This window comes from Bipolaris oryzae (genome assembly GCF_000523455.1).
Source record: "Bipolaris oryzae ATCC 44560 unplaced genomic scaffold scaffold_14, whole genome shotgun sequence".
NCBI lineage: Eukaryota > Fungi > Ascomycota > Dothideomycetes > Pleosporales > Pleosporaceae > Bipolaris > Bipolaris oryzae.
The window spans coordinates 197,647-225,064 of NW_006911290.1; the positions used below are offsets into that span (position 1 = coordinate 197,647).

At 50.9% G+C, this 27,418-nt stretch overlaps 7 protein-coding genes across 7 annotated transcripts; 4 read left to right on the forward strand and 3 right to left on the reverse strand.

Moving 5' to 3' along the window:
• Nucleotides 1–496: 496 nt before the first annotated feature.
• On the forward strand, nucleotides 497–1,472 carry COCMIDRAFT_84753 (uncharacterized protein; the record flags this gene model as incomplete). The annotated part of the gene is made up of 3 exons (XM_007685943.1): nucleotides 497–557; nucleotides 641–1,140; nucleotides 1,239–1,472. The coding sequence occupies 3 exons, from the start codon at nucleotides 497–499 to the stop codon at nucleotides 1,470–1,472; spliced, it is 795 nt and encodes a 264-aa protein (XP_007684133.1).
• Nucleotides 1,473–1,629: 157 nt separating this feature from the next.
• On the reverse strand, nucleotides 1,630–5,693 carry COCMIDRAFT_33250 (uncharacterized protein; the record flags this gene model as incomplete). The annotated part of the gene is made up of 7 exons (XM_007685894.1): nucleotides 1,630–2,698; nucleotides 2,782–3,246; nucleotides 3,599–4,519; nucleotides 4,586–4,902; nucleotides 4,948–5,016; nucleotides 5,163–5,453; nucleotides 5,496–5,693. 7 exons carry the CDS (start codon nucleotides 5,691–5,693, stop codon nucleotides 1,630–1,632), a joined length of 3,330 nt encoding a protein of 1,109 aa, XP_007684084.1.
• Nucleotides 5,694–6,862: 1,169 nt separating this feature from the next.
• COCMIDRAFT_1865 (uncharacterized protein) lies at nucleotides 6,863–8,875 on the forward strand (the record flags this gene model as incomplete). Its single annotated transcript, XM_007685861.1, has 5 exons — nucleotides 6,863–7,089; nucleotides 7,136–7,491; nucleotides 7,543–7,922; nucleotides 7,976–8,353; nucleotides 8,414–8,875. The coding sequence occupies 5 exons, from the start codon at nucleotides 6,863–6,865 to the stop codon at nucleotides 8,873–8,875; spliced, it is 1,803 nt and encodes a 600-aa protein (XP_007684051.1).
• A 1,170-nt stretch (nucleotides 8,876–10,045) lies between these two features.
• COCMIDRAFT_84712 (uncharacterized protein) lies at nucleotides 10,046–11,063 on the reverse strand (the record flags this gene model as incomplete). Its single annotated transcript, XM_007685944.1, has 4 exons — nucleotides 10,046–10,170; nucleotides 10,224–10,441; nucleotides 10,740–10,783; nucleotides 10,830–11,063. 4 exons carry the CDS (start codon nucleotides 11,061–11,063, stop codon nucleotides 10,046–10,048), a joined length of 621 nt encoding a protein of 206 aa, XP_007684134.1.
• Nucleotides 11,064–11,628: 565 nt separating this feature from the next.
• On the forward strand, nucleotides 11,629–13,048 carry COCMIDRAFT_1867 (uncharacterized protein; the record flags this gene model as incomplete). The annotated part of the gene is made up of 7 exons (XM_007685862.1): nucleotides 11,629–11,649; nucleotides 11,706–11,726; nucleotides 11,779–11,821; nucleotides 11,874–12,079; nucleotides 12,128–12,799; nucleotides 12,847–12,967; nucleotides 13,029–13,048. 7 exons carry the CDS (start codon nucleotides 11,629–11,631, stop codon nucleotides 13,046–13,048), a joined length of 1,104 nt encoding a protein of 367 aa, XP_007684052.1.
• A 2,020-nt stretch (nucleotides 13,049–15,068) lies between these two features.
• COCMIDRAFT_84665 (uncharacterized protein) lies at nucleotides 15,069–16,843 on the forward strand (the record flags this gene model as incomplete). Its single annotated transcript, XM_007685945.1, has 3 exons — nucleotides 15,069–15,531; nucleotides 15,594–15,615; nucleotides 15,667–16,843. The coding sequence occupies 3 exons, from the start codon at nucleotides 15,069–15,071 to the stop codon at nucleotides 16,841–16,843; spliced, it is 1,662 nt and encodes a 553-aa protein (XP_007684135.1).
• A 7,767-nt stretch (nucleotides 16,844–24,610) lies between these two features.
• COCMIDRAFT_84869 (uncharacterized protein) lies at nucleotides 24,611–27,363 on the reverse strand (the record flags this gene model as incomplete). Its single annotated transcript, XM_007685946.1, has 3 exons — nucleotides 24,611–24,995; nucleotides 25,919–26,786; nucleotides 26,844–27,363. The coding sequence occupies 3 exons, from the start codon at nucleotides 27,361–27,363 to the stop codon at nucleotides 24,611–24,613; spliced, it is 1,773 nt and encodes a 590-aa protein (XP_007684136.1).
• Nucleotides 27,364–27,418: the final 55 nt, after the last annotated feature.

Genomic DNA, 27,418 nt, shown 5'->3' on the forward strand with positions numbered 1-27,418 from the left:
CTGGGTTGAATCCGAAGGAAAAGGGAAACATGGCAAATACCACCTGCAATTTACATATATCTTACGACGTACATCAAACTACTAGTTCACTATTATGTCAAAGCGGACCTGCATATAACGAGTCCTTGGATAGCCTCGGGTATCCTTCATTACCCAACACGGGCCTTGAATGCTGCCAGTCACACATACACACACACGCTGTACACGCGATATGACATATGTTCGCATGTCGCCATAGCCAATAAGAGAAGTATTGGGGTTAGTCCGGTGCCCCGCTTTTCCCGCAGGTAGCAGAAAGAGTCACTGTACGCCTTATGTGTACAAAAAGAGATTGACGAACCACGAACTTTGAATATCAAACACATAAAAGAGGGCCTTCTCTACATCATAGAAGTCTCCCTAGGCATTTTTACGGCAACTGTATCACGCGATTAAAGAGTAGGAGAAGAAAACCATAACACTAAGAATACCAACCAAATCGCCAAAAAACCCAACCATGTCTTCTCCCTCCTACCCCAAAACAGCCGTAAACAAACTTGGCCGTCTCCCAAACAGAGGTTAGTCATCTCCCCTTCTTCTTCCCCATCTTCCCCTCATTTCAAAGAGGGATCCCCGGTGTTCACAACAAAAAAATGACCAGGCACCTACGACTACCAAACCATCCACACCCTCATAAACCGCACGCCCATCCTCCACGTCTCCTTCACCGACCCGTCCCACCCCTTCCCCGTCGTCCTCCCCATGCTCGGATGCACAGGAAACTACTCAACCCCCAACGACTCCTCCGCGGCTCAAGCCATCTACCTCCACGGCTACATTTCCGGTCGCCTCTTCAAAAAATCTGCGGAATCCTCGCCTTCCTCCTCAGAAGAAAACGAGGAACAAGGCCTCCCCATCACCATCGCAGCATCGAATCTCGACGGCCTCGTCCTCAGCCTCACCCCGTTCCACAACTCGTGCAACTATCGATCGGCGGTTGTGTACGGGTATGCGAGTCTTGTGGACGATGAAGACGAGGCCATGTGGGCGATGCGCGAGATCACCGAGAATATGTTGCCTGGGAGGTGGGAGGGGAGTCGGGTGCCGCCGACGAAAGCCGAGGTGAAGAGTACGGGGGTGATTAGGGTGAGGGTTGTTTCTGTAAGTGTTTCTTCATCTATTTTTCCTCGTTTGTTTTTTTATGGGTTGGAAGGTGGAGATTGAGGGGGGGAGGGAAGAGACATTGCTAATGCGGATAGGCTTCGGCGAAGATTAGGACAGGCGGACCGAGTGAGGATCGTGCGGATTTGAAGAATGCCGAGTTGGTCAAGAAGACGTGGACGGGGGTTGTGCCGTACTGGGGGTCGTGGGGGGAGCCGGTGCCGGGGAAGGAGAATGGATGTGAGGAGGTTGAGGAGTATATTGAGAGGTGGAGGATTGGGGAGAATAGTAGGGGGAGGCAGGAGGCGTTTGATGCGACGGCGGAGAAGTAGGTGGGAATGGGATGGATACATGGCAGGGGTTTTTTTGGGTTTGGGGTAAGTTGTTTGCGTTCAAGTTCAGTATTCTCTTCTTCTCATGTATGCACCCTGGAAAACACAGAAAGCGGTATATGACCAAATGAAATGACAGAATTTTTTTACAACAAAATCACTCAGCCCTCCTCTTCTGCATACCCACCTTTCTCTTGCCCAGCACATCCCTCCCTTCTTCAATACTCAACATGGCCTCCCTCTTCTTCTCCGTCACCGGCTTCAATGCATCCCTAACAACTCTGCCCTCAATACTGACGCCCTCCTCTTCAAACTCTTCCATCTTCTTGCCCACCCGCGCTTCAATCGCCAATACGAGCTCCACGTCCCTTTGTCCAATCAGCGTAATGGCCGTACCTACACGACCCGCACGCGCCGTACGACCAACACGATGGATGTAGTCGTCCGGATCACGTGGCACGTCGAAATTGATGACAAGTGCTACCTCTGGAATATCGAGACCACGGGCTGCGACGTCGGTGGCTACCAGGATACGAGCTGCTTGGGCACGGAATCGCGCTAGATTGTTCACACGATCGGATTGCTTGAGACCCGAGTGCAGGGCCGTGACGCGGTGGTCAAGCAGGCGCAGCATGTACTCGAGCAAAGTAGCAGTCTTGGTCCGATTGCAGAAGATGATGACGCTTTTTGTGCTGTTGACTGGCGTATTGAGAAGCACATGAAGGTAGCATTCCTTGTGCGTGACGGGCGTTTGAAGGTACCGTTGCTGGAGACGCGGGGGAATCGCTAGATCCTCTGTATCTACTTCTGAGACGAAGATTGGCAATCGGCCCGGAGCGCGCGGTTGGTCTTTGAGAGCCAAGACTTCTGGTGTTACGGTTGCAGTAAACAAGAGCGTTTGTCGGGTTTCCTTTGGTGGAAGCACGGATAAGCATGTTTCGAGATCGGGTAGCATGGAGCCTTTTCCTGGGGCGAGCAGACGATCGGCTTCATCAAAGACAACGAATCGCACACGCCTCAGCCCACAGATGGTGTCTTCACCAGAGGTTCGGATATGCTCTGCGAGTCGACCTGGTGTTGCAATCACGACGTGGGGGCGCGAAGCAAGTTCAATAGCTTGAGCGCGCTGGTCTGAGCCTCCTGTAATCAAGATTGGTTTCATGGACTGAGGGGCCGAAATGGCCTTGACTTGCTCGTAGATCTGGATCGCAAGTTCGCGCGTGGGTCTACATAGCCGTTAGTATAATGTTGTAGCTGATTTGTTTGATGCCACTTTTGGCGTATCACAACATGACAAGGCGAAACTCACGTGATGATGACTGCAAAGATTCCGCTCGGATCCTCTGCCCATTTTTGCAGAATGGGCACTGAAAACGCGATGGTTTTACCAGTACCGGTTCTTGAGCCTCCTATACAGTCTTTTCCTTTCAAGATCTCGGGGATACAAGATGCTTGAATCCCCGTTGGTCGCTTAATCGCCATGCTAGCGAGCGAGGCAACGAGCCATGGCGCTACGTTGAGTGAAGCAAAACTGAGCTTTTGGTTGACCGCAGGAACATTGGAAGCTTGGGAAGGCGTGTTGTTACTTTGCGCGCCATTCGTCCTCGCTTTGACGCGCGAAATGGTTGTTGGTGCGACTTGGAGTGGCTTCGGGGCAGGTTGAGCTTCAGTCTCTGAAGCAGAACTTTCAGTGCAATCAGCAGGTGAAAGTCTCCTCCTTTTTCTCGCCCCAGACTGGGCCTCCAGTATCTCTTGATCGGACGCACCGGAATCGCTGTAGTCGCTAGTCGTCATATTGTGGTTGTCGGTTGTTTTCAGAAGGCCAATCTTCGACTTGACTTCTGAGATTTTGTGCAGGGATATCTCACGCTAATCTTATCGATAACGCCACGTGAAGCTGAAATGGGACCAACCATTGCGAATCGTACTATCACATCGCTGCACGATTGAAGATGTGCTTTTTGACCGGGGGTCGCGAATTCCGCGAATAAACTTTGAACAAGAATCTAATTGAAAGAATATATGTATGCGCACAAAAATGCATTCGCATCACATCCAGCTCGGGATCGCGACAGCTTCGGTCCATCTGCAATCCTTAGGCGAATCACTTGCCGTCTCTCCTGTACCTGCAGCAACTCTCTCCACATAGGCAGGATTTGTCCAATCCTGCCCAGTACTTGTCGCCGTAGTCTAATGTGACTTCTGTACCAGCTTCAATTCCCTTACTGACAAGCACCACCCTTTGGGTATCCAGCCAGGTAAATGTCGAGCATTGCGCATTAGGCTTGCAGCTATGGTTGATGAAGCGTGTATAGTTTCCCACTCTTCCTTGCCAGATTTGGTAACTGGTTGATTGTGTTGAGCTGTCCATTACGTCAAGATGCCTCATGCCTTTTGTGATTAGGCCAACGAGTTCGCCGATGCCAGTACCGCGATCGAAAGATGTTAAAGCGACTAACCCGTTGTTCTTGCCATCCTGAGTGCGGTACACCTGGACGGGCGGCGGCTTACGTTTCACACAGCCAAACAGCAATGGGAAGCAGAAACAAGAGTTTTCCTTTGGATCGTCCGATTGGTGCTCGTTGCACAGTGCGCAGACGTACGCACCGCCTGGTCTTGCGACGACGTTCGTTTGTGGCGTCCACCTTGGATCTTCACATCCCCAGACCGATTCATCGATTACGGATTCGTCAATCTGTTCGAATGAAAAGTATGGGTCTTGTGTCAAATACGTCTGACGTAAAGGTATCGGATCAGACCCGTCTTCGAACACGACCCATTCATGCGGATGTCCGGGGTATTGAAGGGTTGCTGACTCGCCCACAATTGCTAACAATTGCCGCCAATGGGGATGGAGAGTATCAGCTGCTACTTCCAGTCGCTTTCGCAAGTTTCTAAGACGTCGCATAGCGTCATTGTCGAATCCGACGCGGTACTTGCAGAAACGGTAGATGCCCATACCGGCAAACACAAGTGCTGCCCAGCCTGCGGCGTCTTTCACTTCTTTGTAACCTCTCCAGATTGCCATTTTGTTTCGCAATTCCTTTCTACAGCAGCATTGTCAGCAATCATCGTCATCAAAGCCGTTAGCCTCACCAACATCTTGCACTTACTCAGACCAGGCAAAATCTTGACATGCCTCCATGAAAACGGCCTTTCTATGTTTCGTCGTCGACAGCTCTGGTCTCGTCTGACTACGGTATTGCACCTGCTCTTCGAAAAGTTCAGTCCATCGGGCTTGTACAATCATCTCAATCGACCGGCATACGCGGCTTGCTTGTGTAACCTTGCGACAAAATGTGTTCATTTGACTGAAAGAATTACACACTGTGCTCGCCGCGCTATTGAGCACCGTCATCGTGGGAGGTGTGGTGTCTGATTGCGCATGTCGAACAATGTCCATTGATGACCCATTAGGTGCAACTTGAAACTGTTCAAATATCGCTTTCGGATCTAGATTGATAGAGCCATGAACCTGCTCCCAGATACCGATGATGAGCTTGTCTAGAGTAGAAGGCTGAAAGACGAATTTATCCGAGGCGACCTAGAGCTGTCAGTATAGTTTGATCTGCAGATGGCTTTGCTGGCAACATTGAATAGTCACCTGACAAGTTTGAATCAGGCGATCAACAACCGGCCTTCTATTTGAGAAGGCCCCGCAAATATTAAGCTTTGGTAACATGCACGTACTTTTTTTCTTTTCGGAAAACTTCGGCTATCAATCTGCATTTGCCGCTGATGTTCGCTAAGATCTTCCTGAAATGAAGACTGCTTTTGAGATACTCTCAGCCCGCCGGTACCTTTCCTGCGGTTTTCCTGCTGCTCCTCCCGCGATGGGTAAGGGCTTTCCTGAAAACGAGGTTCATCGGTTGGTGAGGTTTCATCACACTCTCGATCATCTACTGCTGGACTTTGTGTAGGCGCAGGGGTTCTCATGCCCGTCAAATCTACTGTTTGCTGCATGTGTGTCAGCATGCGCCACTTCACGTGGGAGTTGCGATAGTAGTAAATGACTCAACATACCGATGCTATCCTCTCGGATCGCGCTCTTGCTCCATTATCGTTGCCAGCTTCCTCGAGGAAAGCCTCAACGCGAAGGATAGGGTGATCAAGACTATCCAGCTGTGGCCACGCAACATTGATGTTGGACTTGGCAAGGTGCTCTTGGATCGCTCGGCTGATACATTCTGAGAGGCCTTCAACATCTGGTATCGCAGCCATCTCGTGATTCTTGTAGCTATACCTCGCTAATACGAAACAAGGCTGTCGGAGTATCACCCGCCACTAAAGCCGCTTGGTTAGATGAACAGCACGTAAAAGGTAAGCTGGTATCCACCGCGCCTGAATGTTAGATTCCCGTCGTATAGGTACCTCCGAGGAACGACGGGAGACCCCGATGGAATGGCTACGGTGGCGAGACGCGCGGAAAATGCCCGATAGGCGAGAGAGACGACTGTGGCTCAGGTAAGGTTTCGTGCTGCTCAGCAACGCCTTGGTCAATTAATCCCTACACGCTCAATGACGTTGTGACATGGGGGCAGCGGGCTGGGCAAAACCGATGGGGTTGTAGATGGAAATTCTGCTCAAGCAGCAGAAGCTGGGGGGGAGCGAAAACGCTCTGGAGGCTATGTGCATCAAGCTTGGCCTCGGTCGTGCTCTCGGTCCACTCTGCGTCATCCGAACAGTTGTAGGGGTCCTCTTGCGCCAGCCTTTTTGCGCCCAAAACGTGTCAGATACCATGTAAGAGGACGTCAGAAGCTTAATTTTACTCAAAAAAAGACTATCGAAAATACATTCTGCCCGGTTGAACAGTCATATTTGCTGCTCAATGCTGCCCGGGCAGTCGAGCTGCTCTCAGGCCCCCTGTTTTAGCCAGCATAAAAGTGGGGACTAACCGTCGAACTACTGTGACGCGATCGTCTGCTTACGGCAAACGTCATCAAACCACCATAATTTTTTGGTACTGGGAAATGTTTAATCATTGAAAATTTGACATAGGAAACAATGAAGCAACGGCGGGGAATTGGTCCTTGTAATTTGCTGGCATGTTCTTTTCCTCCCACTCAACAAGCGTAACATAGCTTTAACGGACCGATCACAAAAGTTTGCCGAACGGCTCTAGAATGTAAAACTAAGTTACCCACGTTTACCAAGCCGTGGCGCTGCACTGATGATCGTAGTGGACCGGGTACGGTAATCGGACTGATATGGTGTATATATGCTTGGAAGCTTAAGGTCCGGGATGGACCATCTATCTCATTCTAAATCACCAGCAATAACGTGACAAGCCTCTGCGCATTTATCAGTGGCCTTGCAATTCAATTTCCTTCTGCCAAGTACCCGTATCTCTACTTGATCTTTGTACGGTTGCATCGTTTATTTTAGTGACGATGGAGTCGCTAGGCTCGACGGATCCCAACAGTAAATTGGAAAAGATTGCGACTCGAGAATCCTACACTTTCCAAGGACAAAAAGGATGGCGGAGATGGCGTATACTTCAGCCTGGTCGAGGCATGTATCACGATGTTAAACGGAGATTGCCATACTACTGGAGCGACATCACGGATGCCTTTACTTATCGGGCTTTTGCAAGTACGGTCCGCATGTACTTTGTCAAGTAAGTAACTTCACTGAGGAGGGCATATATGTGCTTACAATTGTAGTGTGTTACCCGCCATTGCTTTCACACTCGACATGTATCGCCGCACTGGCGGATTCTTCGGCGTCAACGAAGCCCTGTTTTCATCAGCGTTGGCGGCAATGGTGTTCAGTCTACTTTCATGTCAACCGTTGACAATCGTTGGCGTGACTGGTCTGATTGCGCTATTCAACTATACCATCTACGATATCATCACACTCTACGAACCCAGTATATATCCGGCATTCACAGCCTGGGTCGGCATCTGGGCTGCCATTTTCCACTGGATTGTGTCGTTCGGAAACTTTTGCGATTATATGGCTTATGTTACCGACTTTTCGAGCGAAACATTCGGCTTGTATGTTGGTATTATCTACTGCGGTATGTAGATCTCGAGCTCTTACTATAAGCTTATGGTTAATTTCTCCATAGTCAAAGGTGTTGAGGAGCTTGTCTATCTCTTCGAAGCCTCGGAATTTGAGGGTGGCTACCTCTCTATCGTTATAGCAATCCTCTACTTTGGTTCGGTCTACGGTCTCGAAAAGCTTGGAGGTAGTACGATTTTCAACCCTTTCATACGCGGTATTCTAGCCGATTACTCTTTCGTCTTTCCCACGCTGTTCTGGGTCGGCTTTTCGCATATCCCTGGACGACTGAAAGACACTGATATGTACCGTGTTCCGATTGTAGAGGCTTTCCAGCCGACTCAGAATCGTGATTGGGTAATTGACTTTTGGAACCTTGATGTCAAGTGGGTGTTTGTAGCTTTGCCATTTGGGTTCTTGATGATGTTGCTCTTCTACTATGATCACGTAAGTTTCAAATCCTTTGTTCTATAATCATTCAGGCTAAATCCTCTTTACAGAACGTTTCCTCCCTTACCGCACAAGCCCGCCAATATCCCCTTAAGAAACCCGCTGGCTTCCATTGGGATTTCTTCCTGCTTGGATGTACCTGCTTCGTCAGCGGTATCATCGGCCTTCCTCTTCCCAACGGTCTGGTGCCTCAAGCACCAGTGCATACTGACTCCTTAACCATATACGAGACAAGGCTCAACATTACTGAGACTAAGGATGGCCGCGAGATTCGTAGGCCAGAGGTTGTAGCTACTGCTGTGGTTGAGCAACGGATTAGCCATTTCCTTATGGGCATGGCCATTTGGGGTACCATGACAGGTCCCCTACTCATTGTTCTACATACCATGCCTGCGGCAGTCTTTGCGGGTGTGTTCTTTGTCGTTGGTGTATGTACCCACCACCACATCTCCTCTTCCTATTCTACTCCGTGACTAACCACCATCCAGTGGGGCTCCATAGAATCCAATGGGATCTTGGCCAAGATAAGGTACCTAATGTCTGAAAGACGCTTTCTTGACCCGCAAAACCCTCTCAACACTATCCCTCGTAAAAAAATCAGCCTCTTCATCTGTATCCAAATCTTGGGTGTAGCTTGCACAGTTGCTATTTCCCAAACCATTGCCGCCATCGGCTTCCCAGTACTCATCATCGCCCTAATTCCTTTGCGCACTTTCTACATGCCAAAGTGGTTTTCCGAGCATGAGTTAGGAGTGTTAGATGCACTGACCGCCGATAACCCAGCTGTACTGGTCAGCTTTGGTGGAACACCAGGCGGCATGACGAGCAGTGGTGCCGGTGGTCAAACAGGAGATGAAGAACATGGCGACGTGGAGAAGGCAGACAGCTCTGCATTACAGAGTAGGCAACCAAGCGCTTCTAGGCAGCGTGAAGGTAGCATTCATAGATAGAAAGTGGTACATAGAGAATCCTTAGACAAAACCGGCGACTTTACGGCAATCCAAAGGAATAAGAATTGAGTTTGGAGATAGAAGTAGAAGTAGGGTTTGGAAAGCCCCAGACCTCGACGGGGAAAAAGTATTCCTTCGAGCAAATAGACCTAGTAATATCAATTACCATGGAACTCATACACAATCAGCGGTCTGGCTCACATCATCGTGTCTCCTGAATTCTTAACCCTGCAATCCCTAAAATTCAATCCATTCTTCTAACTCCTTGAAGTGATAGTTTATCTTAGATTAAACTACGTGGCACGGATCAGGCCAGCAACACTTGACTATTCATACCACTTTCCTCCCGAGATTTCGTCTTGATCAAGCCAAGGATCTCGTTTGAGTAACTTACCAACAGAATTCCACCAGAGGTGCAATTATGAAATTTCATGTGGCTTGAAATATCAACCCTTTTCGTCAGAATGATATAGAGCGAGTTGATCACAGTATGTTGTTACCTGATAATGGAAGAGAAGCTTCCATGTACAATATGACATGTTCAAATATCAACGACAGGTGCCTTTTCTTTTGTCCAAAAAAAAGTACATCCTTTGATAAGACATACTGAGCCTCTTTTAAAGATACTCGATCTTCATTCTGTTTGAATACAGCAATAGGCTCGTGTTGAAGTGATACGTCTGATTTGCTCCTTGAGTCGAAGAAGGACAGAAATCCCGAAAAATGAAAATACACAGTAATCAACTGTGAAATGGTGTTAATGAAAGGTGGGGTCGATTGAGAGAAAGAGTACATTCACAAAGTTGATGATTTTACTATATTTGTTTACTGTACTCCTTTATAGTCACTAGTTTTGATATGTCGTTTTTTTCGAGATATAGTATTCTACCTTGAAGAAATCCTCTTCCCCCTACCGTTGCATGCAGGCAAATCAGGCGATGCAACACTGCCGTGGCTTCTGAGCTTCGCTCGAAGACAATATCAGACTTATTGATAGGTGCGATATACAATAAAGAATTCGTTATCATTACTAAATGCCATAAAAACTCCCCTTGACCAAGTAACCCTACGCAATCTATAAAGAAGAAGTCGTTGAAACGAATGCTAATCAATCTGTGTATCTGGAACAAAACCCCTGTAACTCCAAGTCGGTACCAAAGTATCCACACCTCAGTCCCTGCTCATCTTGATGCCATATTCGGAAAAGAAGTGACACTGCTTGTTATGAACGACATCGGACGTGTCTTCTTTGAAGATGTTGCATCCAAAAGTAGCCGCATTGGGCGGTGTATATACTACGCATCATTAGTAACCGATGCTCTGCCAGACTTCACAGTTCAGCACTGACAATGTAGAGAAACAGCGTAATCAGTCGGATCAGGGTTGGAAATGCGGTGTGTACCGAGACTATCCGCCATGTACGTGACCTGATTCTCAGAGTACGTAGTCTCGCGAATCTTCTTCATAGGACGATGGTTTTTCACATCTTCATCTGTAGGAGTAGCGAAACGGGTTTCGGTCAAGCGGCCCTTGAGCACCTTCATGATGCAGTGTGCGTTGGCATGGCTGTAACAGCGTTAGTTTCCAATTCGGAGTTTGTAGAGCTGCATGCATGGGTGGGTGCAAGGCCGACATGTATACACGGTTATTTCGGAGATGGTGATGGAGTTTGTCGGAGTTTGGTTCGTCTTACCGGCATGTCTCCTGTACTGACGCAACGATCAATCGATCGGCGAACACAGTCGCTTCATCGTACAGAAGAGCAAGGCCATGGACTGCGAGTTTTGGATTCGGGATAGTTGGGGCGACGGCGGAGTTGGTGGCGGGTAACTAGTGTTAATCACTAGAGGATGTATTTACTTACTCGTGAATCGGACTCTTCTTACCAGGGCCCCATACCAGGATAAGCTGTGCTGTTAGTAGGGCACAATGACCAAGATACCCGAAATCATACCAGATTGCTCTTTCCGTTACCCTTGTCTACCAGGTTGCGTGTGTAGGGGACTTTGTCTGAGGCGAAATAATATCTCTTCCACTCCGACTCATTGGAAGCATAGGCCTCCATGAGTTGCTGGAGCTCGTTCTCGTCTACATCTGCAGAATCAATACCGCTGCTGGGGCCGAGTTTCTCGTTGATGGCTTCAACGAGAGCGCGGAACTCGTCGACTTCTGTGTTGCGGCCAATCATTCTGACAATAAACGATATGCAAAAATTAATGTGTGGCGGAACTTGTCAGTTGCTTTGGTACGACGATGGGCTGAAAAGACGGAGCAGTTGGAGTGCAGAGGAGAAAGTGGACGCGGTTTTGTAACTGAAAGGGCGGTCTAAGCAAGTCAACCGTGGTGATGTTGGGAAGCTGCGCGTGTGCAGGACGTGATTTCTTATTATGTAACTAACTGCGGGCTCTAAAGTTTGTGCTGTGCGGGGGCGGTCAGTAGTCGCCGTCTTTGGATGCACACCATACGATGTATTCTGAGAAGATGGGTGTTTTCGGCGACCCAAATCCTCGCAATCGGCTTCTATCGGGCATATCAGCTTGGAGCAGGAACCATGGAAGCATGCATAGAAGCCAAGATAGAAGGTTGCTGCATGACCACGCTAACCTCATGAGGTGGCGGTGAAAAGTACTGCCGTAAAGCCGTGCCCCGCTTCGTCATTGGTGGGCTGGCTTCACTCACGTCAAATTTCTGAACAACCACATCGCCTCTCTACATCGACCACAGAGCAAGAAGAGGGTAGATAACACGTCAAAATGTCGACTACAGTGGACAAGGTTGGTGTTGACACAGGAAAAATGTTGTCACACTGCTTGCTAACGGAGTGAAATAGATCAAGGAGATCGAGGCCGAAGTAAGGCATATCCGTAGAACGATTGTCGGAACGCTACTCACACGAACTGTAGATGGCCAAGACTCAGAAGAACAAGGCGACTTCTTTCCATCTTGGTACGGGATCCCGATCGAACAAGGCATGCCGACATGCTCACCATATGAATAGGACAGCTAAAGGCGAAGCTCGCTAAACTGAAGAGGGAGCTTCTTGAGCCCTCGAGTGGTGGCGGTGGTGGTGGTGTCGGATTCGATGTTGCTAGGACTGGTGTAGCCAGTGTCGGCTTCATTGGATTTCCCTCTGTGGGCAAGAGTACGCTCATGAGCAGATTGACAGGACAACACTCGGAAGCGGCCGCCTACGAATTCACTACGGTACGGGGAGCAAATGCGGTATAACAGCCAGTGACTAACAGTGGACAGCTCACTACTGTACCTGGTCAAGTCATGTACAACGGAGCGAAAATCCAAATTCTCGATCTTCCCGGTATCATTCAGGGAGCGAAAGACGGCAAAGGTCGTGGACGACAGGTTATTGCGGTGGCAAAGACATGCCATTTGATCTTCATTGTGCTGGACGTCAACAAGCCTCTCACGGATAAGCGGGTGATTGAGAACGAATTGGAGGGCTTCGGGATCCGAATCAACAAGAGTCCACCAAACATTGTGTTGAAGAAGAAGGACAAGGGTGGTATTAATATCACCGCCACGGTTCCACTTACGCATATTGATCACGGGGAGATCAAGGCTGTGCTAAACGAATATCGAATGGCAAACGCGGATGTGGCGATTCGATGCGACGCGACGGTGGATGACCTGATTGACGTTATCGAAGCGAAGAGTCGAAGCTACATCCCAGTCATTTACGCGCTCAACAAGATTGATGCGATTAGCATTGAGGAGCTCGACCTGCTGTACCGAATCCCAAATGCTTGTCCGATTAGCTCGGAGCACGGGTGGAACATTGACGAGCTGCTGGAGCAGATGTGGGAGAAGCTGAACCTGGTTCGCGTCTACACGAAGCCCAAGGGTAAAATGCCCGATTACTCTGCACCAGTGGTATTGCGATCAACGGCATGCACTATTGAGGATTTTGTATGTAAATTATTTGCAATGGTGGACCAGGGGCTAACTGCAAGCAGTGTAACTCGATCCACAAGACGATTGTGGACAACTTCAAGCATGCGATTGTGTATGGAAAATCTTGCAAGCATCAGCCCCAGCGCGTGGGACTGTCACATGAGCTTGCAGACGAGGATATTGGTAAGTAGAAGACCGTATTGCCCCCGCTTGGTGGAGTTTTGTGGGCTCACGTGTTGGCCAGTTACAATTGTCAAACGATAGAAGCAAAAAAGTCGCAATTTTGAGGCATGACAGGAGATGGTACGAGAGGCTGTGGATCCGCGTTAGGATGGGGTGAGATGAGTGGAAGGAGAGATTTGGATGGCTGAGGAGGTCTCAGTGTCTTGGACAAGATTGGGTCGCAGCAGGCAGGATGAGGCGCAGAGAGAGGCGTGGAGCCGAGATGGCGACTTGTATTGGCCAAGAGCTGGATCCAGTAGCAGGACGGACGACAGATGAGGACGAGACTAGGAAGGCAAGGCCGCTTACGGCGGCGCGGATCGTACCTGCCAATCGCTAAGAGAGTAGTTACTTGGGGGACTAGTGGGCGGTCCGATACCGTCCGCGAGGTGTTGAGCAGCAAGCAGGACGAGTGATTTGAAGGGCTATGGTCGAGGGCGTGGCGCAAGCAGGCAGGTGCAGGCAAGGCAGTGGTGATTTGAAGTGCAGACAGCACATTTTGGGGGGGTGGATGAGGTGCAGTGGGATTTTGTTTTGTTTTTTTTCTTCTCGCGTGTTGTCGATATTTGGATTTGAATGGAAAGGCATTTGATCAGCAGTGCAAGTGCAAGGCCCAGTTTTTTTTTCACGGCATGGATGATTTGGGGGGATTGGTGTAGACGACTAACGGAGGCAGCGGACGATTCAGAGAAATGAGCAGGGGGAGGTTTGCGCTGGCGACTCAGAGGACGGGCTGTCAGTCGGGCGCTAAGGGATTATGGCAGCCGGGGCCTGAGTGGCTGGCGGGCAAAAGCTAGTGCGGATGAGTGGTGTTGATGGGCGCGATTATCGCAGCATTCCGAAAGCGTTTCAGCCGTCGACAGTTTGCGTGTCTCCTTTATGCACCGCCGATGATTGACGTGGTGGCGGCGCGGTGGGAATCGCCACTGGCTCGCGTACCTGAGCAGCGTGGGCGGCGGCGGACGGCGGGTGGAGGGCAGTGTGCGGTGGGTGGCCTTGGGAAGGGGAGGGATGGGATGGGATAAGAGGGGAGGGGATGGGGGATGGATGTGTGCCTGTGTGTGTGGTCGTGGGGAAGCGTCAGATTAGCCGGGGTGAAGGAGAGGGGAGGGAGGCATTTTGGGGCATATGGGCAGAGCAGCAGTAATAGCAGCAGCAGCAGGTAGCAGCAGGTACCATGCCGTACATACATGATGCAGCCGTGGTCGGTACATGTTAGCTACGGCCATGGGCGCGTCCATCCATAGATACGTAAGTAGACAGTGACAAGGTCGTGGTCGAGGCATGCACCGGCGAGCTAGCCCCGGCGGCCGCATAACTCTGGCCCGCGTTTTCCTAGGGGCGCATCCGCGATGAGAGACCCGCACGCGCTAAGCCCAACGTTGCAGCTCGTCGCTTGGCCGGGACGGCGACAGGGATTCGGGGATAGGGTGTGGGTGCATGTGGATGTGGATGTGGGTGTTAGGGTGGTAGGGTGGTAGGGTCTGTGTGTGTGCGTCTGTGTCTGTGTGCGCACACGCCAGGCCGCCAGGCTTGCCGGCAACCTTGGGCTCGAAACAAACAGGGCGTCCTCTCCCGCCAGCTGCGGTAGGCCGCGCCCGCATCGCACCGCCAGGGCCCTGCGACCACCACCGTCCCCAGACTTGTCCTCAAGTACGCGCCAGCCCTTCCCTGCAACCCTCGCCCCATCAGCCATCAGCCATTCTCCATCCTCTCCACCCGCCTTGTACCTACCTGCTGTACATACATACCTACCTACCTACCTACCTACCTACCTACTCCCACTCTCCCACTCTCCCACCCACTCACTCACCCACACATCCACTCATACTACTTACCTACTTACATACCACATACCCACCCGTCCCATCCTCATCCCATGCATGCATGCCCTCGCTACACTACCACTACTACTACGCCCTAGATGCATATGCCTCAAACCCTCTGCTGCCTCTGACCTCTGTATAACACGGACACTTGCTTCCTACGCTCGTGCCCCCCATCCCGCCTGCATAGTCCCTTCCCTCCATCAGCCAGCCAGCCAGCCATGAGCCAACTGCACATGGACCACGACCATCACCTCCATCAGGAGCCCTTTGAGGACCAACATTCGGCCTGGCGCCCGGATGCTCCTTACAATCCCCACCACCAGTCGCCAGTCCAGGACTACAATGGCTTCGCTACCTATCCGCCCCTTCCCATGGAACCCATCTATGCCACTGGCATGCACCCTCCCCACCAAACCCACCAGACTCCGAGAAACACACACCCTCAGTTGCAACCCCTGATCATGCCCCAGATGCCGCAATGGCCCAGCATGCTCACCAGCCAGTCGACATATCAGGCGCCACTCTTCCCCTCGGCGCCTCCTCCCATTACACCCGCTTCAGCAACACCAGTCTCCGCCACGTCAACCCAGTCCCGTACTTCATCCACACCTCGAAAGACCCTTACAGACGCAGACCGCAGGCGCATGTGTCAGTACCACGAGGACAACCCCACAGTCAAGCAAACGGAAATTGGAGGTACGCCAAGTCCATGAGCCCAAGCCCGTGTTTCCCTCAGTGCATCACTGACGTTAATCTAGCAATGTTTGGTGTAGAGCGAAGGTACTACAGCATTTGCCTTGTATATTTTCTGCCCTGCTAACCGCTGTGTAGCACCGTTTCCAAGGTCTTGCGCCAAAAAGAAAAATACCTCTACCAAGATGATGGCAGCCGATCACCCATCAAGAGGTCAAAGGGCAAGTTTCCCGATATTGAGCGTGCTCTTTCAAATTGGGCGAGAAACCACCAGAGGCAAGGCCTGCCACTGTCGGATGCCATTATCCGCGACAAGGCACGCTTCTTTGCACAGACCGTCGGCAACTCGGACAGCCACCTCAAGGCCAACAGCACCAGCTGGCTGGAAAAGTTCAAGCAAAAGAATCATCTCATGGGTGCAAAGTCAAGAAAGGGTTCCATAGCAGAAGAGTCCGAGGGAACCTCAAATCCGCCGTCCAACGCGCATACTCCCAGCGCCATCTCGCCAACCTCGCCAGGTGGAGTATCACCAGCCACCACGACCATGAAGACTAAGAAGAGCGAGGAGAACCTAAAGACTGAAAGCCCAGACACGTACGACTTTGGAAATCACCGCAGACCCTTCCATTCCCAGAGTAGTACTTCACTGTCGAGCGTCTTCACAGACAATGCACCTTCGACCTTTTCAGGCGGCCCCACGAGCCCTACATCGCTCTCGTCGCCATTCTTCACACCAGACTCGGCCTGTGCACAAAACAACCCATTCATGGCAAATCGCCAGCCTGCCAACGGACAGCCCGGGTCAGGCAACTTTCAACGGCCACGAAGCCAGACGTTCCCCATGCTCGTGGGCGTGGAGCAATACATGTCACCTCCGGGTTCCTCAGATGCATTGACTCCAAAATACGTCAGTAGCGGCACGCTCGACTCGCCCATGGCGGATATGCCAGGCACTCTACCCGCCATTGACGAATCCATGTCGCTATCGCCTACACAAATGCCCAACTCGATGCAGCCCCCTCCCCTGCCGGCTACGTCGGGCCAAGCGGATGACAAGTGCTCGTCATGTACCGACTCGTTGTCCATGACACCATCGCAGGAGGAAGCGGCACGGGCCCTGGAGCTCGTCATGAGCTTCTTTCAGTCGCAAAACGCAGGTTTTGTGGTGGAGCCACAAGAATACGTTACAATTGGCAAGCTTATGGAGAAGTTGCGCATCAAGCGCGACTCCGAGGGCTTGTCCTCTGACATGCGACGGGTGTCAGAGTCCAACTTTGCCACGAGCAAGCTTGAGAGCGTCGACGCAATCCACTAATGAGGCCGGTGCGTCACTGGGTATCATGTATGGCCCTGTGCGCCCTTAATGCGCCTATGATTTACTTCATTCCGTGGAACGGCTTTTGTCGATTCGCTTGGTTTCAGGATGGCAGAATTGCACAAGGCTCTCCTGGCTCATGAGGCCAAGGGTTTTCCATGTACCCTGCCCAAACGGCTAAGATTGCTCATTGGAGCCACCCTTTTTCTTTTTGATTTCTTTCTTTCTGTTACTTTGATGCACTGCATTTTCGTCTCCGCATTATTAGCATTCTTTTTCTTTTTCTTTTTTTTTGCAACTTATTCTCTCTCTCTCTCTCTCTCTCTTTTTACTACGTGCTAACTATTGTCTGTATGTCTTGTTTTTTTTTGCTCGTTTTCGTATCGCTCGACGAACCACTATACCCCCACTTTGGCAGCGCGCAACAGCAGCACACCGGCACACAGCCCAATTTCCGACTCATTCCTTTAGCAAAAGAAGATTGTAACCGCTCGCGCGGGCCATTAACCTGTACGCGTTACCTTAGTGTCTCCGTTATTGATTTCATATTTGCTTGGTATGGCGACATTATAGTTTGGAGTAACAGAGGGTGAAGGGAGCAAAGGGTTTCGTACACGTCGTTGTGACCCATAGGTGGCTCGATACAGTTGCTCAACCCCCTTGCCGAGCCTACTGGCTGGATGTAAGGGTTGTTTTATGCTTTGAAATGTTATTAATGCTTAGTACGACCGCGTACGATTGTGCCTGGTGTCCTTGAGTGCTAGTCATTTTCCTTGATCTTAAGCCTTAGTCGGCAGCGCTGGGGTGTTTGGTGCGGGAGCAAAAGCACTGACGCACTGACGCACTTGACTGATCGCCATACGGGCCTGCACTTGTGAACAGATGGTACTTGCCGCTTCGTCTCTCGGAGTCCGTGCGCCTTCCGGCCACCTTGACCGCCCGCGCACGCACGCAGGGCCCCCCGTTTGCACAAGGGATGGGCGCAAGGTAGCAAAACATCCACCTAAAGGTACCTGTCTGTTCATCGTGCCGGAGATTAGCCACACTGAGCAAGTCCATCCTGAGGACTCTTGGTCCATCTCTACACACACTAAGTCGCCCTTCAAAATACGCCGATGGAGTTGATGGGCTATCAGGCTGCTCTTTTTTTTTTGCCCTTCTCTTTCCTCCGCCGTTGGCAAGCAGCTACAACCCCCGGTCCCGGAGCACTGACCCTTCTCCTCACACCTAACACATTGCCCTGCCTTTTCTTCTTTTTTGCAACCCCCGAGACAAAAGGCGGAAAGAGGAAAGAAAGGAAACAAGAAACAAGATTTGCCCACTCACGCATTTGCCGAACATACCCTTGACAAGGGGTTATGGAACGAACTGCGAGAACCGAGACAGGAGCTACCTTACTTCTATAATTACAAGCGACGCAGATGACGACAACACACCCACCACCCACACACACCTTTTCTCGATTCTCAAACATGTCGGGCCCCTGGCGTGATGTACGTCCATGACATCGCTCTCAAACAGACAAGCGAAGTCGAGACGGAGAAAAGGCAAAGTTGTACATATTCTCAAATCAGCTACGTCGTTTGTCTCAACAATGACATGTTATTCCCGTCGCCCCCTTCTTCTTCTTCTTCCTCCCCCCCCCATGCCATCTAAACACTTTTGTCTTGTCTACCCCCTTGGTTTCAGGTACTCAACAATGACGCATCGATACACACGGCAACAGAATTAGAGTTCGAAGAACCTTTTTTCTCTCTTCCAACGCCCTTTTTTCTTTTCTTTTCTTAGACTTGTTTTGTCGGTACCTACGTACGTTATCGGTACGTAGAAGTAACACAAAGGAGGCGGCGCGCGCGCCTTTTTCCCCCCTTCCCGGCTCCCCGAACAGCAACGTTCGAGACACACGGGCAGAGGGCGGGCAAAGCCGCAAGCCCAGCAAACGCCGCAAAAAAGTCAAAATCGAAATGAGGGCTGTGTGTGTGCAGAAGCGGGCTTTCCCATCGTGTTATTTGCCTTTTTCTTTTCTGAGCGCAGCTCTCGCTCGCTCGCTTGTTAGTTCAAGCCACGAGGGGGGGGTGGGAGGAGGGAAAGCATTGGCGCCCGTTGGGAACGGAGAGTGGTGTGTGCGTTTCTTTTTTTGGGGGGGTTAGTAGGGGAGCTGGAGAGGAAGGAACGGGAAGGATGGGTAAAATCGGTAAGGGTAAGCAGGAAATGCTACAAAATGGGGGATGTGAGGCGAAGGAGGGGGGAAGGAGTAGGTAGCGAATCATGGGCACTACTACTGGACTGGGCAAAGGGGAAATCAGGGTCGTCTATGCGTAAGGACGACGACGACAGACGGACGGGGACGGGGGGGCCGCTGCGGACGCGCGGATGGGCGTGTGTGTCTGTGTGTCTGTCTGCATGTGTGTTACGACGGATTAGGACGGGTGGGGTTTGTGCACCCGACCGTTTTGGGCGGGATGCAGCTTTTGTTGCTCGTCTTGTCTCTGGTGTCAGATCGGCTCTGTTTTGGGCTTTGCTGGGGTATCCAAGGCCTATAGTAATAGGGTATCCATCAACATGAGTCGTGGTCTCTTTTGGAAACTCCCCCCTTCCCCCTTCTTTCTCTCTCTCTCTTGTTTTTTTTCGGCCGCCGAGAACTGATCTGTATAATATGTAATTTGATATATATGCCGAGAGTGGGGGCGAAGCGAGGGGGGAAAATCAAGATCTTCGCGACATATATCTACTGGGTTTTGGCATTGTACAACAAGTACGTTATAGGATGGGGTGTGTAGGGTTAAGCTTGTAATAGTATGGACTTTTTACACATGAAGCGTGTTGCAAGTCCTGTTTTTTTTTCCTTTCTTTTTTTTTCTCTTCAGCTTTTCCGCCCAAGTAAAACGTGTGTTCGCTTCCAAGTTCCTTACTAGCGTTTGCTTTTTGCCAAGTACTACTCTCCATCTGCCGTACATTTCGCTTCGGAACTTAAAGGAGCGTGGTTGTTGGAAATGCATGAACAAAGAAGAAGAAGAAAAAAAAGCAGTGGATAGCATGGTCTACTAATGCAGGTAACCCGTTTTGCCGAAACCAGCTTCAACTATTTGCTTTTGTGGGTTAACTGCAAGTTTGCTGGCGTCTTCCTTTTTCACCGCCGCCGCCGCCACAAAAAAAGCTCATATCTTTTTCCTCGGACATTTTTTTCTTGACTACTTGGTAAAAGAGATGTACATCTTACTACTGAATTAGTCCATGGCGGCAAAATAATAATGATGATAATAAAAAAAAAGTTAGATTGTCAGTTACTTAAACACACACACACACCAAACGAGTCATTTTTTGTTCTTGCGGTCACTTACTTACTCTTAATTCGCCGAACTTTGTCACTCGGGGTCCCGAATACAGCTCTCCCTAAAACGGAAAGCTGAAAACGGAAATGAAAGGGAAGAGAGAGAAAGAAGGAAAAAAAAAGACGTTTTTTTTTTACCAAAAGTAACGATGGCGGTCAAATCCCGAAAAGGCGCCTTGCCTGAGCAAGATGGCGAAGAGAGATAGTGAGAAAAAAAGCAAAGTGTAAAATCCCCACAACCCGGAACTTCCGCTCAGACTACACATGGCCGCATTCGGCATCCATATCGGCATAGTGATAGGCAGTCTTTGCTTTTGGCCCCTTTTTTTTGATCGTGTTCCCAGTTACACGGGTGGGTGTGGGTACTGGGCTTGTATGTAGGTATTTGTGGGGGTTGTAGGTTGAGTAAGATAAGTAGGTACGGGGGAGGGCTGACTGTACTGCGCTTCGTATTCGCAAGTACCTAGAAAACTTTTTTTTCTTACTTGCTTTGCTCTCTTGTTTTCCTTGCTAGTATTTTTCGGGGGAAGTGGGACGTTACGAAATGGTGGGGGGGTAAAGATTGGCCATCTTGCAGCTGAAAAGGGATTGGTACAGTGTATGAGGCATATATCTTCCTTGCGCTGTTTGAAGCAGTAGTACATAGTTGGTAGTACATCAGAATGCAGTCTTCAACTAGTACCATGCAGTCGCGTGCAAGGGTCAGTAGTAGGGAAGAACACGAGCACTCTTTCTTCATTTCGTCATAATACAGCGGTTTCCCCCCTTGCCTTTAATTTTTTTTTCTTCGCTCCACGTACCGAGGCGTGAGACCGCGGCGCGCGGGACGACTTGACAGTCCGCATGTGCAACATGGATGACGCGACTTGTATTACGCACCTGTCATAACAGCCGAGGCGCGCGTATGGCCCAGTTCTGCACTTCACAAAAGCATGCATAATTACATATCCACCCATCTACATATCTACGTATCTACTTACGTATCTACTCTTGACTCTTCCGTCGCGCACAAGTGGAGATGCACTCTTCGGCCCTTATGTCTAGAGTATGTACGTAGAGATCTCGATGCCATTAGGCGCCGTCCCCGACTCCGCGCTTTCGCGATGCGCATGCAAGATCAAGCCCCTCGATGATCGAATCCGGCGCGCTTGCGAATGCAAGCGCCAAAGAGGAACTAGAAAGAACAAAAGAGGCTACTGTGCGAATACGAATGAACGCGTCTGGGTGCCTCCTCGGGTGAAAAGAAGGTGGCATACGAAGAGCTGGAAACCAAAAAAAGATAACAAAATAAAAAAAGTCGTTCGACAAAACGTGCCATTTACACAAGGCGCAAAGCAAAGAAGAAAAAAAAAGTTCAATTATCGTGTTTTCATTCTCCACACAGACACACAGATACGGCCGGGATAGCCTATTCTTTCTTGATCTACAACAAAAAGGTGCCTCTTTGGCTTTTGCGCCACAACAGCCAATAAAGCCTGTTGCGCAAAAACAAAAGCTAAAAGGTAAAAAAGCATGTTCTTTCCGAGTTTAGGCGGCTCCCCCGCACACACAGTGGGGTCTAGATGGGCGGTCGAACGCGCAATGCACAATGCACAATGCGCTGGCAAGAATTGGTCCAGGGAACAGTACCAGATGGGCAAAACTTCACAAATGCCATGTTCTCGTTGGCTCCTTTTCTCTCCACGTCGTGGTACCTGCGTTGTACTAGCGACACCCACGTGACCAGCTTTCTATGCTGTGCAACGTAGCATGGGGACGCCGAAGGGGGGTGGTTTGCGCGCGGAACCGGGCTGACAAGCAGGATTTCTTGGAGCAACAGAATCCCGGCAGCTGGATTTTTTGGGCTTCCGGGTGACATGTTGATGGCACTTTTGGCACATGCGCGTAACACGGACAAGCTTCTGGACTGCTCTTGACCACGTACAAAGTCACATTCACATGATTCTTGGAGTGCGCCGAGTGGTCGTGTCACGTGTGGCCGATAAGACACAGATCGCTAGCTGTGGAATTGGCGGCAGAATAGGGTCAGTCTGAATGGCAGAAATCTCGCAACGACACCTGCGCATTGCATACGCAGTGCGCATTATTGTTCCATGTAGAAATGACAGTGTCACCCACCCGTCTGTGGTTGACGTGTCCATGCCGCCTTGCACTCCCTGTCAGGCCTGTTCTTCGGTTACCCAGAGAATACCACTCAGTTGCCAAGCAGCCAGCTTTGCATGAACTGGTCTTGCAAGTGCAACTCACGTCGAGCAGAAAGCACGACTCGCTACCATGTGGCGAACTGGCAGCAAGATTTGCATTGACAGAATGTACGTCATGCTCATCTCCCGTTGTCAATTAGACGCCGACTGCCATCATACGACACATTGCAAGCGAACACCCCATCCCTCGCTCATCATTCAATATTCTGCCTCATTATTGAGTGAGGCGTAAGACTAGCAATGCCGTAACTGCTTGTTTCATCCGAAGTGGCTGCTGTAAGTCTGCCGTATGCCGCACTATTGGAACCTCATACCCACCCTACAGAGGGTGGCGAGGCCTCCATTCCGCAAACAGCAATTGCCCGCTACGGGTGATGTTTTGCATCTCCCGAGTCAACTTCCCCGCTTCCGTCTTCAAGTGGCTTTTCCAGCTGTTTAACCGTTGAAACACGGGTTGAGAGAGAAGCGTTGCTGCCCACTACGCCCCCTGATCACCAATCGGCTAGCGAGAGAAAGAGAGCATGGTAGATGCTAGATTGTTCACGACGCTAGGGTCGTGCAAAAAGAAGGGTTGCTGGTCTTTACTAGACATCCCTGTCCCAAACGCCACTCAGGGACGGGCGACGTTGCATCTCGCGAAATTCTAAGATAGTGAGCGCCTCCAGGGTCGTGGCTCTTTCCATAGTGCGCATCGCGCGGCTTCACAACGTGCTGCCGAAACAGGATTCCCTGTCTGCCTCGGGAGTTCAGAGGATCAACGTTTCAACGATTATCCTTGAGCACTGAGTCAGTCAACATGTTAGTTTCGCCGACAAAGACATGTAGAAAAGCGGGCATGTGCAGACCTGAATCCTACGCACGCGCCCTCAACGCGCGCGCGTTATACGATAGGATCAGAAAGGGTGAAAGCCTCAAGATGCAGAGCTGCGCCGCAAGAGGAGACAGCCCCGGCCATCACGGCCTCCGCGCAACTGCTGCCCAACCGGACACCAATGCCTTGAAACAGCATGACCACACCATCAGGCTCTCCAGGCACAACTTGTCAGGTACAGCTGTGCTGTAACCCCGGCGAGAGCGATAGGCAACTGTGGGTTAAGCCCTGTACTTAAGCGCATGCGGGGTAGTCTTTCGAAACTCATAGCTTACAGCCCACCGTGGCCTCAGCCAAAACAGGCTGTATCAATTGTATATTTGCAACTTGATCGGGAGTCGGAGTTACATCTGTTTGGACTTGAAACCGTTTGTATTCGCTAGAAATAGTCGAGGAAAGACCGGGGCGACATAAATGTTCCGCGGCGAGCGATGGTTCACGATAGCACCGCAAACCAGACCCGCTATCGGATACATGTCGTGCTGTGGGGCTTCAGTGCAAAGAAGAGTAAGATCGCGACAAGCCAGCTTTGGCACGTGAATTTACATCCAAGATAGGTAGGCTAGTCCGATTGAACAAAGGCATAGCGGAAGCTGTCTCTGTTGTCGTCGTATCGTACCGTGTCGTTTGCGGTTCAATATCGATTTCTTAGGGCTGCCGGTTGTATGCGATTGATTTATCCCCGCGCAGTTGTCGAGCTGACACGGACCGTCGCGCTCCCCGAGCGGCTGAGATGTGGGCTGTCCAAGCGCTGTTCATACACGTGCACTAGACTGCTGTTCCCCTGCTACATGACGATATTTCCTAGCATCCGCTTTGCAGCAGACGTAATGGAGGGTGACTTTTCTCGAGCCTGGCTCGAGGTTAGGGTAATACTGTGGGGTATCTCGTAGTACACTTCTCGTAGTTTCCGTTCGGCAATAGCCTGAATAGTCAGGTGGTCGCCGCTGCATGCAGGCAGCCCGCAGTTTGGACGCCATGTGCCTCAACAATTTTTTGCGGATGAATTTTTTGATTGGCCAAACCCCCTCTTTACAAGGAGCAGCGGTGTATTTACTACGTCTTACTACGGGATGCGCGGTGAGTTGGTAATACATGACAGTACATCATGTAGTTGCGGTTGTCACTGTTGTTGCGGCCCATAAGAGGAAAAACCTGCAGAGGAAGCATGTATGCGACCAGGAACCCAAGTCATGAATCTAGCAGTCACCTGAACAAGGTAGAAGCAGTGACAAGCGCGCGACGGGCCGCGCCCAGCGGTTCGCGCACACTGAGCGGTGAGACTTTGTTCGGCGCCTGGCAACAGAAGAGCGGGTCTTCAACTTCAGTTGCAGATTCATGACGGTGCAAATGCCATCATCTCAGCTGATGCGCTCTTCCAAAAGATCCTTTACGCTTTGTTCCCCTAATTCCGGAAATATGCGCAGGACAATCAATTCCACAATTTGGAAAATCAGGTGCTTGTTGAGGTACGTGTCATCGAGGCAGCCTAGAACGTCTTCGATTTGCTGAGTCTGAGCCTCGCGCTCATCGCTCGCAAAGAAAGTTGCTGCTACCTTAGCTGGGACTAGATTGAGGAGTGTAGCGGCACAACAGTGCTTGATCGTCTTGATGTCTTCGTCCGTTGGCATCTGGCGTGGGGGCCCAAGCGTGTTATTGGGGAAAATGGTTGCACGAAAGGTGCGAAGCGCCACTGGGAGGAAAGCGGGGTTTAGGATCCTGGTGTGTATAGTGTGGGAGAGAAATCTGCAGATGCTCGTGGTTAGCGTCCGCAATACGATGGAGACATATGAAGGCAATTGGTGCGGAAACAGGACAAATGTGTGTATGGCGGCCTCGATGGACAACCTAGACCGCGGGACAGGTGGCTGGTGGTTGAATATGACGGAGACCAGGGCGCATAGGTCCAATGGGTCGAGGGACGGTGGAGAGGGATATTGATGTGGTTCGCAAAGTGAGGCGAATGCCCATGTCAAGCGAAATTGACTGGTTGTACAAAGAGCGCAACTCAAGGAGTCGCAGTCAGCGCAAGCCGCACCCAAAAGGTCGGGTTCTGGGCCATTCGTCGAATGCTTCAATGCATCGGGCGAGCGAAGCGCATGCTTGACAGTACGGCAAGACGATGGCAGTGGAGTTGCAGACCGCTAAGATGCAGAGACGGAATATCGAGGCGATGTCAGCTGGCGCCGGTCATGGTGGCATGGTCGGGATCTTTTTGACCAATGCCGGAACCCAAACTCAGTACGGGCAGGCGTGAGGAGAACGATCGGTGAGACGGCCTAGGGTCTGCAGACCCTTTGTAGGCTCCCATGTTGTCCTGTTGGCTGACGCAAAGTCGCGCTGCAGACTTGTCTGGGCCCCATTTGCAAGCATCGTGCGTTGCGTGGTGGTGTTTGGCAGAAGTGAGGGGCCCAAAGCGCCAAGTCGCCATGTCCAAAACGTGTCGAGTTGCCGCCCGGAACGGGTGCTGAGGCTTGCATGAGACGATGCGCCACGGCAGGGATGCTCCGGTGTGAGAGTCTGCGGGCCGTCGCATTCGCTGAAGCCAAGTCAAGTGACCGAAATCGCATGCGGAGCTATCTCGCCCTGTGTCGCACGGACCAGCACCACCCCCGACCACTGGCCAACCACGGCATCCAGAGGAAAAAGAAGATATTATCGTAACTCACCTGTCCAATACACCATCCGTCTCACCCACCCTGCCTGGACCGACCAAGGCTCCACGATGGAGCATTGAAGTGAAACCTGACAGCCAAGGCATGCGGCTATCTAATTCAACAACCTGTGCTGCACAGCTCCACAGCGCCATACTCACTACGGGCCGTTTGGCACCCAACGGGCGCCTTGATGTCGTCGTTTCTGTTTGCGGCATTTGTAATTGGCCAAGCGCTTGGCCCGATGACTGCTCGCTTGTGACATATCTTGACGGGAGAGAAGATGATGTCGCAATACACAACATCACTGCGCGCGCCGCAGTAAACGCCATGAATGCATATTGGACAACAGCCCAGAAAAGTCCCACCGTCGATGCTAGCGGGTGCTTAGGGTGCTGCTCTTCAGCGTCCAATCGCTCTGTCGATCTGCCTTCCGTCCCTTCATGCGGCAAAAGCCCGTAGCGTTCCAGACGGGTCAGTGATTGCTCTCCACTAGACCCTTCTGATTGGGAGTCCTTCTCTTTCGTAGCGTCCGTCTGTAGCACTTCCGCTATACTTGTAATACCCTCCCATAATACCCACCCCTCACAGGCTTTTCCGCTAATGCCGTTGCCGAGGATCATTTCCGCAAAGATCTCGGCAACTAGTGCGCGAAGACACCCATTCTCTAGATCTTCAGTGGGTAGTAGTAGAGCCAATACGCCGTGAACAAGCAGTTGACGCCATGCTGATTCGCTTTCCCGCTGTTCAACCACTGAGGCCGGAATCGTATCCGTTGGAACAGGCGAGAGTGCAGGGTGTGGGTGGAGCGTATGATAGATTGTACGCGGGTCTGATATCAGTGAATCGTACGAGGTGGCTTGTCGCTTCGCTATGCGAAAAGCTAGCCACAGAGTGTCAGACACACTTCATGCAATAGTCCAGGATCGGAATCACCTACACCTTAGATGGGACTGAAGTAACTCAGGGATCTCGTCTAGCAACAGTGATTCCAAATCGACTTTTCGTAAGCGCTGCTCAAGACCTCTGGTACAATGAGCGATGATTTGAATCACTTCATTGACAAATACTTGGTCTGGAGTGATCTTGGAGTACCACGTCTGTACAAACTCCTTGATGATCACAGAAATGACCCCGTATAACTGGAGATCAACGGCATTTGAACTTGTCAAAGGAGGTAGCACGTCTTCAATCGGCCGCGGTGTACTGCGTCCTTTCTCGCCGTTACCAAGTAGCACATTGTGGGAGCACAGCGTGCGTCGAATAAATGCTGCAGTCGCTTTGTCCGAGGTAGGATCTAACCGGAGCTTCTGAGAATCAGCTAGTCGATTTGGGCTTGTGGCACGAGGATGATTATGGAGGCTGCTCCCTGTAGTTCCTGGAGTAGATGGTGCTGAGGCCCGAAGGCCTGGTGGCTGCGAAAGAGGGACATCGGGATCCCGGATCATGCTCTCCGCCATCGCAGGAGGATTCTCATTATTGCCTACCCTCAGCAACTCTTTGAACACGTGATGA